The 15,147-nt window shown below is 43.3% G+C and overlaps 1 protein-coding gene across 1 annotated transcript; it reads right to left on the reverse strand.

Moving 5' to 3' along the window:
• Window positions 1-1,772: 1,772 nt before the first annotated feature.
• On the reverse strand, window positions 1,773-15,108 carry ACOT13 (acyl-CoA thioesterase 13). The gene is made up of 3 exons (XM_060614667.2): window positions 14,798-15,108; window positions 4,506-4,690; window positions 1,773-2,023 (listed from the first exon to the last, which is right to left on the reverse strand). The coding sequence occupies exons 1-3, from the start codon at window positions 14,876-14,878 to the stop codon at window positions 1,822-1,824; spliced, it is 468 nt and encodes a 155-aa protein (XP_060470650.1). The 5' UTR covers window positions 14,879-15,108; the 3' UTR covers window positions 1,773-1,821.
• Between the last annotated feature and the right edge of the window lie 39 nt (window positions 15,109-15,147).

Here is a 15,147-nt window from a genome sequence, read left to right on the forward strand (position 1 = left end):
CAATCCAGAAGTGCACTGTCAAGTTGCTCTTTGTTAATGTTAATTTTGATTGACCAAGGCCTGTTTCTGCATTGTAAAGTTACTGTTTTCCCCCCTTGAAACCAAGAAGCAATCTGGAGAGCAACGTGGAAGTACCCTGCTTTTCATCAGGTGCTCTACTGAGGAGTTCTGATTTTTGCTGTAACCAGTCTTTCACTGGGATAGCTACAAATTGGTAATTTTCCATTATTTACTCCTCCCTCCACATATATCAGCATTTTATTGTAAGGAAGAGCCCTCCCAGCTCTGCCATGGATTATCTACCTACATGGTGTGGATTCAATTCCTCTTTCCCAAAACTGCATAGTTTGCATGCCTCTTACTATTTGAACTTGAACGCTTGCTTACTTTCAAGCACAAGAAATGTTCATGTCAATTTCCCTATCTCAGCCCCGTAGCCATGGAATCCACTATTTTCTCCAAGGAGCCCAGGGTGCTTTTAGAGGGAAATCTCGGAAATCAAGAACTGGGTGCCCTGTGTGCTTACTGCTCCGGGGAAGTCTGCTCTGTTGAGCATAGATGAAGCACGTATTCCTGAACAAGCAAAGAATACTCAGCCTTTAACTGCTGATAGTGTTTCCAAATTTATTTAAAGTTGCTTCCTTTCTTTTTGATGTTTAGTTAATGAAATGTTCAGAAGACCCCATGATGCAGAAATGAAATACTAAGAATGCCACGTTCAACAGAACTTGAGAAATGGACTAAGTGATTTGTGATTTAATCTTTCTGATCCCATTTTGTGATCTGCATGGTTTTATTCTAGGTACTAGAAAAGGGGTAATAGTATGTTTTTCTCCCCGCCCTTAGTACAAAATATGCCAGTCCTAGGATAAGTTCTTTTCCTTTTTTTTTTTTTTAAAGTTTATTTTGAGAGAGTCGGGGGAAGGGGGGGGGGGGGGGGGGCAGGGGCAGAGAATCCCAAGCAGGCTCTGCACTATCAGCTTGAAGCCCAATGCAGGGCTCAAACTCACGAACCACGAGATCTTGACCTGAGCCGAAATCAAGAGTTGGACGCTCGACTGAGTCACCCAGGCACCTCAATAAATTCTCCATCAGAGAAAAACAGCACATCCATCGGACTATTTCCTATGTCACTAATGTGCTTTGCCTCAGACTTTGTTGAGGACTATTTTAGGCTATACAGCTCAATCTATTTTATTTTCCAATATGAGCTATGTTTCATTAACTTTGAAGTTCCATAATCTTGAAATTGGGTTTTAAAAAAATGTAGCAGTTATTTTAAAAGCTGAGAAGGACATAAATTCACAGATTAAGCATTTATATTTCCCTAAGTGCTTAAAATAGCTTAGTATTGGACTTTAGTTTAAAAGTAATCTCATTTCGGGACGCCTGGGTGGCTCAGTCAGTTGAGTGTCCGACTTCAGCTCAGGTCACGATCTCGCAGTCTGTGAGTTCAAGCCCCATGTCAGGCTTTGTGCTGACAGCTCAGAGCCTGGAGCCTGCTTTGGATTCTGTGTCTCCCTCTCTCTCTGCCCCTCCCCCACTCATGCTCTGTCTCTGTCTCTCAAAAATGAATAAACATTAAAAAAAAAAAGTAATCTCATTTCAAAATGTCCTTGCTTTGCTTTACCTAAGTTTTCAGAGACCCTTTCAGCTAAGAATGTTTTCACCCAATTACCATACATAGATTACAGACTGAAGAGATTTAAGATGAAAAGCATCTCACTCACTGTCTTATGTCATTTTCTCCAAAGAAAAGATTTCTTCACCACTTCTGGTTGTGCTAATTTATTTTGAAAGTTACATCTGTTCAAGTCAAATTTACACTTGGTGTTCGCTGTTGGATTTCTTTAGGCCGGTGGTGTTCTGGTTTCCCAGGTGTTTTGTGTGTCTGCCTTGTGCTACTAATTTTCCCGTGGCCTTCTTCATCACATCCACGGAGGTAAATGCAAGTGTTTTTCCTTCCTTCAGAACATGGGCTGTTATCACTATATCTTCTCCTATTTTAGCCGGTGCCATGTACCTTGAAGGGAAACAAATATAGTTAACAGCAAATAATTTTTTATTAAAATTCTGTATTTATTGGGCTGCCTGGGCGGCTCAGTCGGTTAAGCATCTGACTTCGGCTCAGGTCATGATCTTGTGGTCCGTGGGTTCGAGCCCCGCGTCGGGCTCTGCTGACAGCTCAGAGCCTGGAGCCTGTTTCAGATTCTGTGTCTCCCTCTTTCTCTGACCCTCCCCTGTTCATGCTCTCTCTGTCTCAAAAATAAATGTTAAAAAAAATTTTTTTTTTTTTTTTAAATTCTGTATTTATTTTTGAAAGAGCAAACATGAGCAGGGGAGGGGCAGAGAGGGGCACAGAGGATCCGAGGTGGGCTCTGCTCTGATAGCAGAACTCACAAACTGAGATCGTGACCTGAGCTGAAGCTGGATACTCAACCAACTGAGCCACTCAGGCGCACCTTAACATTTTTTAAAACGGGAAGTTGTGTGCGTCCCTTAGATGTCGCTTATTTTCTTTCTACAAGAGTTTAAGAATGGTATCCGTAAGCTTTCTGTCTTGTCAGATTTGAATGGCTGGTCTTGACCAAGTTCATCTTCCCCATTTCATATCCCCACGAGTTTCTTTTCCCATAAATATGAGAAGCCCCCCCCCCCCCCCGCCCCCTTTCTTCAAGTTTCCTCTTTCATCTTTATTTGGGAACGTCCTGGGTGAAGTGTTCCTGGTGTCTGTCTACACAGTAGGTTCCCCCTCACCTGCAGTTTGACTTTCCATAGCTTGGGTGATCTGTGGTCCATAAAGCATTAGATGATCCTCCTGATCTGTCAGAAGGTCAACAGTGGCCTAACGCTGCGTCCCTGCCTACGTCTTTCCCTCACTGCGTCTGCTGCTCTGGGTGTCTCATCCTCTCCCATCCTCACTAGAATGGTGAGTACAGTACAAGAAGGTAGTTTGAGAGACCACGTTCACATACTATATCACGCTTGTTCTATATTATCATTATCCTTGTTAATCTTACTGTGCGTAGTTTATAAGTAAATTTTATCACGTGTGTGTATGTATAGGGTTCGGTACCACCTGTGGATTCAGGCACCCACTGGGGTCTTGGAACATATCCCCATGGGTAAGAGGGGCCTACTGTATCTTCTATCAATATTTAGAATTCACTCAACTGCACTTGAGTAAATTCTGCACTTTACGGCACTTAAAACGATCTAATGTGAGAACTATAAGGAATTAATTAATGCGAACTCCTTAGAATGCTGGTGATGAGCCGTATATATTCATAAGTTGTTTTCTTTATGAAATATCGACAGTAAACCTTTGAGACTCTTTCTGCTCAGGTGGGTCAGTTTTTGAAGCTCCGGCAGTTCTTGATGGAAGCTGTCTGACTTCCTAAAGAATCTTTAGGCTGACGATAGCAGCAGTAGGATCTCACAAGATCCCGAGGTGCCAGGTTGGGGCATCCATGCTCTGGGCAGAGGCACCCAAGGCCAAGTAGAATCATCAGCGGGTCCCACCCCCACTCACGGAGTAAGGTAAGGACCGCCCAGCCTGCTCGGCAGTACAACGAACGGAAACTGTTCTTTCCGTGGATCTTAATTTCAAGACCGTTTGCCCTTGTCCTGTGACCTGTGAATGGCACCCTCCATTTATTTCCACAGTAGACGCGGGCTGAATTTTCTGAAGTGAGCCTAATAAAAGATTTAGATTGTCTACAAATCTGATAACGTTATTTCCACTGCCCTCATGTTGTATAACATTGGCTTTCGGGTGCCCCCAGTAAAAATCATTCTTCTGTTGTGTAGGTGGAAAAAGCAGTCATACTGAAACAAAACCTCCACGCCCTGCATTCTAGTGACCGGACTGGCACCAGTACTGGTTAAAACTGGAACTAGATCTTTTACATTTGGAAACGTCTGACCCCTGCAGGCATTTTCACCAGAGTGAGTGACAGCCTGACATCTGGGGTGCTGCTTCCTGACCACACAGTTTATACCCATGGAGCCTGGTGGCAGCTGCAGGGAGAGATACAGGATTGCAAAACTGGCCATTTTGTGTTCACTCTGGTACAAGGCAATGGCGATGGATACTTTATAAAGGTTTATCCAACTCTGACTTTTATTCAGGCTTTTCTCTATACGCACTCAATACAACCCTCCTAAGACCTTTGTACAGGTGGCACTTTTCAGGACTTTGTGCAATGGTTACAAGCCGGGAGTTTTTTCCCCATAACATAACAGAAGCCAAATGTTTGCTTCTTTGAATGTTTAGGTCATTACCCCTTTCCTCCGGATACATACATACTGCATTTGGAAATCAGTTGCTCCAATTCTAGATTCTAAGGCTCTGGGATATTCTGGGCACAGCTATACATGCCCTTAAGCATGATGAGCTCGGGGCACCTCCAGTTTTATTCATGTTACAATTGTACGTAGTCTCATTGTTTGAAATGAGTTTTCACATTATAAAAAGGTATTTGTAGTACAGTTTGGATACATACGTTATGTTCATATCGACACTGACTCCTGGTGCTCCCCTTTCTGTGGACACCAGAGCCAATGTTGATATGTTATCCACTAAGGTGGCTATCATGCCACCATGCAGAGTGCCGTACTTATTGGCATGGTCGTCTTCTACTCTCATTTCACAAATCAGTTTCCCAGGGGTAGCAGAGACCAGAGTCACCTAAATGTAAAAGAAAAAAAGAATTTTGAACATGCTTTGGTATTAGGAAAGCCCAAACAGCCCATCAAGAATTATCGTCCGATTAAACTGACTCACCCCAGGGCCTCGTGACTGGCTCAGCTGGTGGAGCGTGTGACTCTTGATCTCGGGGTTGTAAGTTTGAGCCCCACATTGGGTGTAGAGATTACTTAAAATCTTAAACTAAGTCACCCCAAAACAGTTGGGCAGAAATTCAAATAAGTTGCCAATCTCTTTCTGATAGAAATTACCCCAAATATAAATTGTTTTAATCTTTTTTAACGTTTACTTATTTTTGAGAGAGAGACAGAGCATGAGCAGGGGAGAGGCAGAGAAAGAGAGGGAGACACAGACAGAATCTGAAGCAGGCTCCAGGCTCTGAGCTGTCAGCACAAAGCCCGACGTGGGGCTCGAATCCACAAAACATAAGATGACCTGAGCTGGAATCAGAGATGTTTAACCGACTGAGCCACCCAGGTGCCCCTCATATATAAATTATTTTTGAAGAAAAAGGAATATTTAGGGGAAAGACAGTAGTTTTTGTTAATCTTCACTGCAGAAATCAAATATTCTAAGCTTTCCAGCCTTATATATTACAACCTGACATCTCAATGTCTCCATAGAATTTTAGACCAAGAAAGCTAGCTGGTCCCTGTGATCTGTTAACCCACGATAGGTTTCATTTGGACGTTCCCTAGTTTTTGCAGAGAGTAACTTTTATAATGACTTTGTAATGAATAGTTTAAAATAATTTGAATAGACTGGAAGAAATTCAGTAATTCACTGAGTGTCTAGAATTCACAAACTTATACCATAAACCCATTTTACTATACAAAGTTTCACAGAATCCAGAAGTTAAACTGCTACTTTTAAGATCCTGCCCCATTTATGGTATTATAAAGAAAAATAAGTACATAAAAGATAAAAAGGGAAATAATGAATTACAATTTTTATATCAAAATCTTTCAAAAGGAAAGTTTTGGGGACCCTGGGGTGGCTCAGTTGGTTGAGCATCTGGCTTCAGCCCAGGTCATGATCTCATGGTTTGTGAGTTAAGCCCCATATGGGGCTCTCTACTGTCAGCACAGAGCCTGCTTTGGATCCTCTCTCCCCCTCTCTCTGCCCACTGCACCCCCCCCCCCTCCACTCGCATGCACGCTGTCAAAAAATTAAAAAAAAAAAAAAGCTTTTGGAAAAATAATAGAAATATGTTTTTTATATCCTAGTTAAATTACTAGGAAAAACGTCATAGTATAAGATTGAGAAATTGGAACTGAGCTGTGAATGGGATGTGCTACATTTAGCAATGGTCATTTTTGCTGTTGCTAGAGGTGTTCAGGCAGAATACAGATGAGTATTTGGTGTATCTGTTGTATTTGGGGGTGTGGCATGTCTCGAGCATTAAATGATTAGGTTCTAGATAACCGCTATCTCAACTGAGCATTTTCCTATGCTAGGCTCTGTGCCAAACACTTAAATACTATGTAATAAGGAAGGGGTAGTTTCCACTGCCCCTTTAAGTAGGTAACTGAAGTTCATGGTGGTTTGTTGTTGGGGTCACCCGTGATGGGACAGACCTGAAATTTAGATCTAGGTCTGTCTATCTTCAAGTCTCCCTAGACACTATAATGTCTCTGGATTTGCAGTGGCCTTTAACAGCTCCCACCAGGAAGACGCTTTGGAGTTTCACAAACCACAACTTTAGTGATTTTGCTGTTGTTTTTCCCCTGGAGAACTAGGCCCTGAGGTAAAACAAACACAGCCACACAATATAAACCATCCTAAACAATATCATGTCATGTTTTGCATAACAGGTAAGTCAATGGCAAATCATGTTAGACAGGATCAAGGCTATCCACACGAAAAATGATGTAGCCACAAGATGTCCTCGTAAACTACACATCGAACAGGACCAACGTGTAAACTGCCCTCATTCGGGCATTTACACGAGTATGTTAAGCACTGACAACGTAAAGACAAATGAAATCAAATCCCTCCTCGTAAGGGGTTCGCAACCTAAAGGAAGAGCCCGTACGCAGACCACTGCAGTGGGAGGGTTCCTGGAGAAGAGAGTACAGGTTGCTTGAAGGGCATCTAACTTTTATGGAGTATGTTTTTAGAGAACAGACATTAGGAAAGGCCTCCTGAGGGACAGGGAGGAGTGAGCCAAGTGAAGATGGGGAACAAGCCAGACAGTTCAGGGGAAGAGAACTGAAGGCAGTTGGGGGCCATGTGAAGGCGTCGCGTGTTGAGTAGAGATCAGTTAGTGATTATCTGACTTCGGCGGGGGTGACGGGAGGCCATGCAAATGTCAGCTTGACTTTCTACTGCAGAATACAGTTTTTGACTGTTTTTCTTTCCCCCAACTTGAAAGGCCAAAGGACACACTGGTACACACGAGTGGTTTAAAATACACATTGGAGTAGAGAGAATTTTGTTCCCATCAGCCTGATCCTGCAAAAGAAATGCTTTTATGTGTCGCCCTCTGTCGTCTCCCTGGGTAAAATAAAGGAATTAAGCCACTGGAAGCTAACAAAGGGTTGTCTGAGCCAGCCCCCAAAGCTAATCAATAGTCTTGTTGGGGAAGAGGCCCACGGAGAGCTAACCTCTCTCTGATGAGGAAGGGGGGTATGAGGAGAAGCCTGTTAAAAAGGAGAGCATAAATGATCTTGGTCTCAGTCAAGATACGGGTTATAGGGGACACGCTTGTTTATTCGGTTATTAACTACGGCTAACTTTGGGTTCGAGACCACACTCCGCGATGCTGCACGCATTGTTTCCACCCGCCCAGATCTCTGAAGTGGGTCCTGTTGTTTTCATCGGACTCCCACATCTCAGGTTTAACTCCTCTGCAGAATCACCTCCCTTCACGGCTCACCTGGACTGCTGCGGGCAACTGGGTCCTGATGCGTCGGGTGTCATGCGGAAGGATAGCTGCCACGCCTGTTACGATGCAGTGAGGCCAAAACCAACAATGCTGAGAAGCACCCAGATATATTCCATTCTCCGGGCCACCGCGGTACGATGGCAAGAACCTTTACGGCTCAGCCCAGTCCAACACGTGGGCTCCTCGGTTTATAGGAAAAATTACGTACGTGTGCACACATACGATCACCCGTCCCTTTTCTGTACGGCCTGCAGCGGACTGCCTCTCCTCGGTTCCTCATGCGTTCACACGAGTTCCCATGGCTCCTGCCGCCACGGCACCCTCCTTCCTCACCCCGAACACCCAGGCTCCGATTCCATCGCCGATAACCGTCTCCCCCGTTCCTCCCTTACCTTTTCAGGAAAGGCAGTGAGAAGGAATGCCTGATAATCAGCACGAAGGAGATGGCCCCCAACAGGAAACTCCGTGCGAACCCCAGAGCTCTCCTTAGGCCTTGACGTTTCTGGTCATCCTGGTCCTGGTCCTGGTCCTGGTCCACAGTCATCATTGTGACTGCTGGTGATCGCTGTGCCGCTCACCACCCTGCCTCTGCTAATGAATGAAGACGTGTGTGTCTCTGGCTCAGTGAGGGTGTCTGCCACGGGCCTAAAGGAGCGTGGCACGTGGCCTGAGAAAATCTGTGTGTGTAACCACGCGAGTCAGCCACGGAAGGACGCTGAATACGAAAGACCGGGTTTAACACACAAAAGCACCGAGAACCGAGGAGGTCAGTGAATGAGAAGTTTATGTATTTGTGAAAGAGGTTGTTTTCAAGCAAGTTGTCCTGATGACAGACATTGCGGATTTCGTATGTGACGCAGTGCAGATACCAGAAGGAAGTGTCTGAGGACAACGTATAAATGTACCTTCATAAAAGCAGGAAAGGAGGGAAGAGTAAGGAGGCGGGAGGCACAGCGGCAAACAGGCCAGTTACGGTAAGGGCCCCTAAGAGGGCATATGCTACAGAAGTACTGTGGCTCAACCGTGTGCTGTAGCCGCCCAGCACTTGGGTTTTATAATGTGTGTTTTAGCAGTTTAATCGCATGGGTGGCTTTAGATCAATAGGCAAGAGCATCAGCTCTGGAGCCAGGCTGAGGCAAGATCCTTAACTGTGGTCGAGAGCAGGATAACATTCAAATTAAGCAATTGGAACACGGCCCGGCATATCATGGGGGATCAAGACATTTCAGTTCTCATCCTCATAAAGTTGGGACCCGAACACAACTGTGAAACCCCAAGTCGGTTTGTATAGTTTCACATGGATTTTTCTTAAAATCGCCCGATTGGAACTTAGAATTCTCCAATTACTAAACTCATTCACTGAATGACCTCATGACTAAATTCAGTGGATATTTTTCAGGCCTTTGTTTACCTGACCTCTCAGCATGTCGAGACATCCAAACCTTTTCCTGGCCTTTCCTGAACTCCCACGTCCACCTTCTCCTGGGTTTCCTCCTCCTCTGTGGAGTGACACAGTCCCTTTGCTGGCTCTTACTCTGCACCGCCCACCCGAGTCTTAGGGTCATCTAATCATCCGGCCTCATGAGACCACCAAAGGCCACACTGGCTTTCAGGTTCCCTCAGAAGGTTAGAGGACAGGTTCTATAAAGTTAGGCACTATAATAGAGTTAATGGCATGGGCTTTGGGGCAGACACGTGGGTTAAGATCCCAATTACTAGCCGTAAGGGCTTAGAAAAGGTAAGCTTCGACTTTCTCATGTATAAAACGGGGATGACAGTCACAGCACTGCCAGGAGGATGAACTCTTGACTTGAGCCCATGATTTCACTAATTGTATCTTGACTCCTTAAATTCTATCTCTGAGCCATCTAAATTGCCACATTCCTCCCCTTTATTAGATTTTTAACTGCAACGATCATTTCATATGAATAAACGGTGTAGAGATGCATTTTCCTACCTCCCACCCCTTCAGTGCCATGTATCATGCAGTATCATTCTCTAGACTTTTTCAAACATATATGCACATAGAAGGCTTTTTTCCTTTCTTTGTATAAAATTACAAAGGCGGGATCACATGATACACATTACTTTGCAACTTTCATTTTTCTCTTCCTGGTAGAATTAGTCATGCTTGTAGCTCATATCACAGAAATCTTCTTTATTTGCTTTGTGGGATTCCCTAGTATTTGACTATATTAGATTTATTAAAGTATCGCTTGATATATGTTCTTTGAATATTTTTTACCATTACAAACAAAGATGCTTTTATTTGCGGAAGACAGATTACCAGAATTAGGTAGCTGGGTAAAAGGTTATGTAAATTTTTAACCAATCTGCCAGATTACTTTTCAAAACCACTGAGTAAGAGTGCCTCATTCCCTAATTCATCCTCAGGAATGCATATTATTACTCATAATTGCTCTTTTTACAATATCATGGGCAAAATAACACAGTGTCTCATGGTTTAAGTTTGCCATTAGCCAGTTATGGGTGCTGCTGAACAGTCTTTCATGCTTACTGGCTGACTACTTTTCTTAATTCTTTTCCAGATAGTTGTAGTTTGACTTATTTATTTATTCTTTTTTTTTTTTAATTTTTTTAAAGGTTTTTTATTTATTTTTGAGACAGAGAGAGACAGAGCATGAACGGGGGAGGGGCAGAGAGAGAGGGAGACACAGAATCGGAAGCAGGCTCCAGGCTCTGAGCTGTCAGCCCAGAGCCCGACGCGGGGCTCGAACTCACGGACTGCGAGATCGTGACCTGAGCTGAAGTCGGACGCTCAACCGACTGAGCCACCCAGGCGCCCCTTATTCTTTTTTTAAATTTACATCCAAGTGAGTTACCATATAGTGCAACAATGACTTCAGGAGTAGATTCCTTAATGCACTTTTTTTTTTAAAGGAGGTTCTACACCCAGCCAGGAACCCAACACCAGGTTTGAACCCATGACACCGAGATCAAGAGTCAGATGCTTAACCAACTGAGCTAGCCACTCAGGTGCCCTGGATTTCGACATTTATTGTATCTCTTGCCATAAAGAGTTTAAATTAGTGAAATGCACAGTGCCAGAAACATAGTAAATGCTATTATTGTAAATAAATATAACAATTTCTAATTTTATAAAGTCATACGCATCATTTAATGACATGCTCCTATGATAAGAAGTCATTTTTTAAAATGTGCCTTCTTTACATAGAGCTATAAGGGATTTCTTTCACCAGTTCCCCTATGGTTAGACATTTAGGTCGATGGTGGTTAATGGTTGCACAACAATGTGAATGCAATTAATACTGAATTGTACACTTTAAAGTGGCTAAGATGACAAATTTTATGTCATGTATATTTTGCTGCAATTTTTTTTTAAAAAGGGGAGGATATGGGGCACCTGGGTGGCTCAGTCGGTTGAGCATCCGACTTCAGCTGGGGTCATGATCTCGTGGTTGGTGAGTTCAAGCCCCCACCAGGCTCATCCCTGTCAAGCATAGAGCCCACTTCAGATCCTTGGTCCTCCTCACTCTCTGCCCCTCCCCTGCTTGTGCTCTCTTGTCAAAAATAAACATTAAAATAAATACACTGAAAAAAGTGGGGGGATCCACCATCAATGTTTCCTGAACTTTTTCATTCATGGGACTCTTTTTTCTCAGGGACGGTTGATGGGACTGGTACTTCCCTAGATCCCACTTTTCTCCTCTCCTGGATGATAAACTCCTAGAAGGCAAGGAACTGTGGTTGGTAGTTCTTCATCATCTCACAGTACTCGGTTTGTCGAATGATTTTAAAGTGATCTTATAGCAAGAACAGGACTTTCAGTGTTGGTTCTTCTCTATCGGTATTTTACAAAAGATGGGTTTTGTGGGTATCTATAAACATCAATAAACCAGAGGTGGTTTTTTTTTTGTTTTTAGAACAGGCTAAAATAAAGAAGCTCCAATGTAAGATCTCATGCACAAGGTTGACATCTGTACCAGGACTGATAGGAAGGTGCCTTCTTCAATAGGTCATTTTGGGAAGAACAGAAAGTCACCATCCTTTAGCAGATTCTATATGCTGGGGTACAATATCTGTCCAAAAACCAAAACTCCCCTTGGCATATTATCAGCCAAATTTTCAAGTGTTCTTCTATTTAATTCATTGGCTTTTAAAAAAATCATTAAAAGAATCAAAGGTTAGGACAGAATTTTCTTACCATATAATCAAGAAAAAAAAAAAACGCAACTCTCTTTGGATGAGGTGTTTCTCTTTCTTGGGGTAGTTAGCTAATCTGGTAGAACCCAGGGCTTCTGTTTTTCATGCTTATTTATAAATGATTCCTATGGAACACGTGTGGGGCCACTGTGGGAACGGGGCAAGGGGCAGATGGAGAGCACTGATACTGCACCACCGCTTCTCACGCTTGTTAATATTAAGAAACATCATCCCTCTTCATCTTTGCAAAAGCAGTGAAGTAAGCACACAGGCGTGTCTGAAAGATCATATGCATCCTTACTCCAATTTAGTTTTAACAAGGCGTTTGCATTAAATGCTTAAGAATGAGCATCCTTGCCTTGAAAAATCTCTGGTGTCATATTTAACCAAAGGGACAACTATTTGACATAAAATACTTTTGTCAGCCAAGGTCCAGGGACGCAACAGAAAACACACTGGTTATTTTAACAAAGAGAATATAAATAATTGTTAGTAGAGACTTAGAGACCACATTCTGTCTTATACCAAGACATGTGGAAGTCTGATCTGAACAACCGGTTCAAAATTCAGTGCAAACTTGGAACGAGAGAGTAGCAATTTATCTAGTTTTAACCCAGCACAAAGTGAGTGATTAAAAAGGTTTTTCGACATCAGCACTATTGACATTTGGACTGGGGGATTTTTTTTTTAATGTTAATTATTTGAGAGAGAGAGAGAGAGAGAGAGAGAGAGAGAGAGAGAGAGACACGGAGCATGAGCAGGGGAAGGGCAGAGAGAGAGGGAGACCCAGAACCCGAAGCAGGCTCCAGGCTCTGAGCTGTCAGCACAGAGCCCAACACGGGGCTCCAACTCACAAACCGTGAGAAGCCTGACACTTAACTTACTGAGCCACCCAGGCGCCCCCTGCATAAATATATATGTTAGCCCTAGCAACTCTGCCCACACAAAACAACCACAAATCCTATTTTAGATCAAATTAATACAGAGCACCTACAATGGTATTGACCTGTGCAGTTAGTATGACAGTCACTATCCACAACTCCATATTGAGCACTTGAGACATCGTCAGTATGAATTGAGATGTGCTCTGAGTGTAAAATTCACACCGGACTTCAAAGATGAAGTCCCCCCAAAATAATACTCTTTTGTATTGATAACATACTAAAACACTATCTTGGATATAATGAGTTGCTTAAAATATATTACTAAAATTAATTTTATTTATTTCTTTTTGTTTTATAATTTTATACATCTAAAATTATGCATGTGGCTTGCACTTGTATCTTGCACTGTATCTCTGTTGGACAGTGCTGGGTCTAGAATAATTTGTATCACTACCCAACTTTAAACTGCAACATCTGAGAAACTCTATACATCTGGTTGAACAGGCATATCTTCTTGGAAGGCAAGTTACCACCAGTGCCGACTCAGGCAGGCACACACGAAGTTTAAGAGAATTTTAATCAGACACTCAAAGGCAAATCCAACCCATGACAAGATTATCATGAGAGGACACACATCCAAAGGTTAACAATGAAAATGGCTCCAGAATTTTTAAGGAATTCAAACTTCCCCCCGAGTCCAATACTTCTTTCTTTGCATAAGAGATCTCTCAAAGGGTTAATTATAAAGTAGTGTATTGTGTTTGTTATTTTATCGTGTTTGCTATTTGCAAACATTAAATACATTTGCCTAAGTATTATTTCCTCTATTTTTCACAAAAGCCTTTACAGATAATTAGGGAAAGTTATTTACATGTTGAAAATACAGCCCAGGTGTTGTTTCCAGGAGGAAGACCTTGGTCTAATGCACCACATTCTTCCAATGAATGCAGTTGGTCTGTGTTTAAACTCCACTTTTAAGTGACCTATTTCCAAATGTCCCCAAACTCTTTCCTAATCAGAAGGAAAACAGGCATGCATGCTTTAAAATATTCAGAAAAAAACCTAAAAGTTCTTAGGTTGTTAAGTGTCTTGCAAATCTGACATAACCAAGGGCTTCTGTTATTCATGCTTATTTATAAATGACTCCTATGGAACAGGATTTCTACACAGACCGCGAGAACTAGGAATCTGGGCTAGTCTGTTCATGTGGCAAAGGGGACAGGGGCTAGCCTGCCTAACTCTGTAGGGCCACTCCACCAGAACTTGTCCTTCCTCCCTGACTGCAAGTTTTTACTATCAAACGCTCTAGGCTGCAAGTGCATGGTAACTATAGATTACTTTCCCCCCCAGAGCACTACAGGCATTTGTTTGTTCAAGGGTTGAACTTTAAAGTCCTTTCTAGCTCTGACACCGAGCAACTGTGTCTCCAGAACAAGTGATAATCAATCATTCAAACAGTCCCGGACTTACGATGGTTTGACTTAGGATTTTTCAATTTTACGATGGCGTGAAAGCGATACACACTCAATAGAGACGACTTCGAATTTTGAGTTTCGATCTTTTCCCAGGCTAGCTACATGCATGCAGGACCATGCTCTCCTGACGCTAGGCAGTGGCAGGAAGCTCCCAGTCAGGCCCTCCATCAGGACGGTAAGCAACTATACTTAAAATTACTCTGTACCCATACAACCATTCCGTTTTTCACTTTCAGTACAGAGCTCAATAAACTACATAAGATATTCAACACTTCTCACGAAACAGGCTGTGTGTTAGACGGTTTTGCCCAACTGCAGGCTAAGAAGTGATCTGAGCAAATTTAAAATAGGCTAGGCTAAGTAAGCTATGTAGGCTAGGTATACTGAATGCACTTTGGACATGCCATATTTTCAATTTACAATGGGTTTATCTGGACGTAGCCCAATCGGAAATCAATGAAGACCTGTATTTATGTACATTTAGATGAAATAAACTATGCACTTGACCCAGCACATAATGGCTCTCCATAACAGTAGTAATCATCATTGCTGAATTTACCGGGGCGTCCAACAGAACCTAGCGAGAGCTACTAATTTTCAGCGCAACCCGCCCCAAGCATCGTACTTCCGTTAGAAGCCGAGGCTTTGACTCCAATACCTTTTTCAAAACTCTATCAAAATCGCGACCACTGCCCATCGTCTTCAACAGCTCCAGCAGGTGCTGTGTCAAGCGGTTCATCGTGGACCGTTCCTGCTTCTGGGCACCGCACACGAATGAGCCTTGCAAGAGCCGGGAGCCCCGATGTGTTCGCAAAACACCAAGGGCGAGCAGGGCGAAGAAATCTCCGTCTTCCCCGCCCACTGTGCGCTCCGGGTCCGGCGTCGCGGGCTCCGGCTGCCAAGCCGTCAGAGACTCGCGCTCTGAGGTTCCGACCCTGCTTGTGACCGTGCGCGCAAGCGCTGTTATATCCGCTCCCGCCCCTGCCGCCGCCCGCCCTCCCCCCGCGT

Source organism: Panthera onca, chromosome B2 (genome assembly GCF_046562875.1).
Source record: "Panthera onca isolate mPanOnc1 chromosome B2, mPanOnc1 haplotype 2, whole genome shotgun sequence".
NCBI classification, from domain to species: Eukaryota; Metazoa; Chordata; class Mammalia; order Carnivora; family Felidae; genus Panthera; species Panthera onca.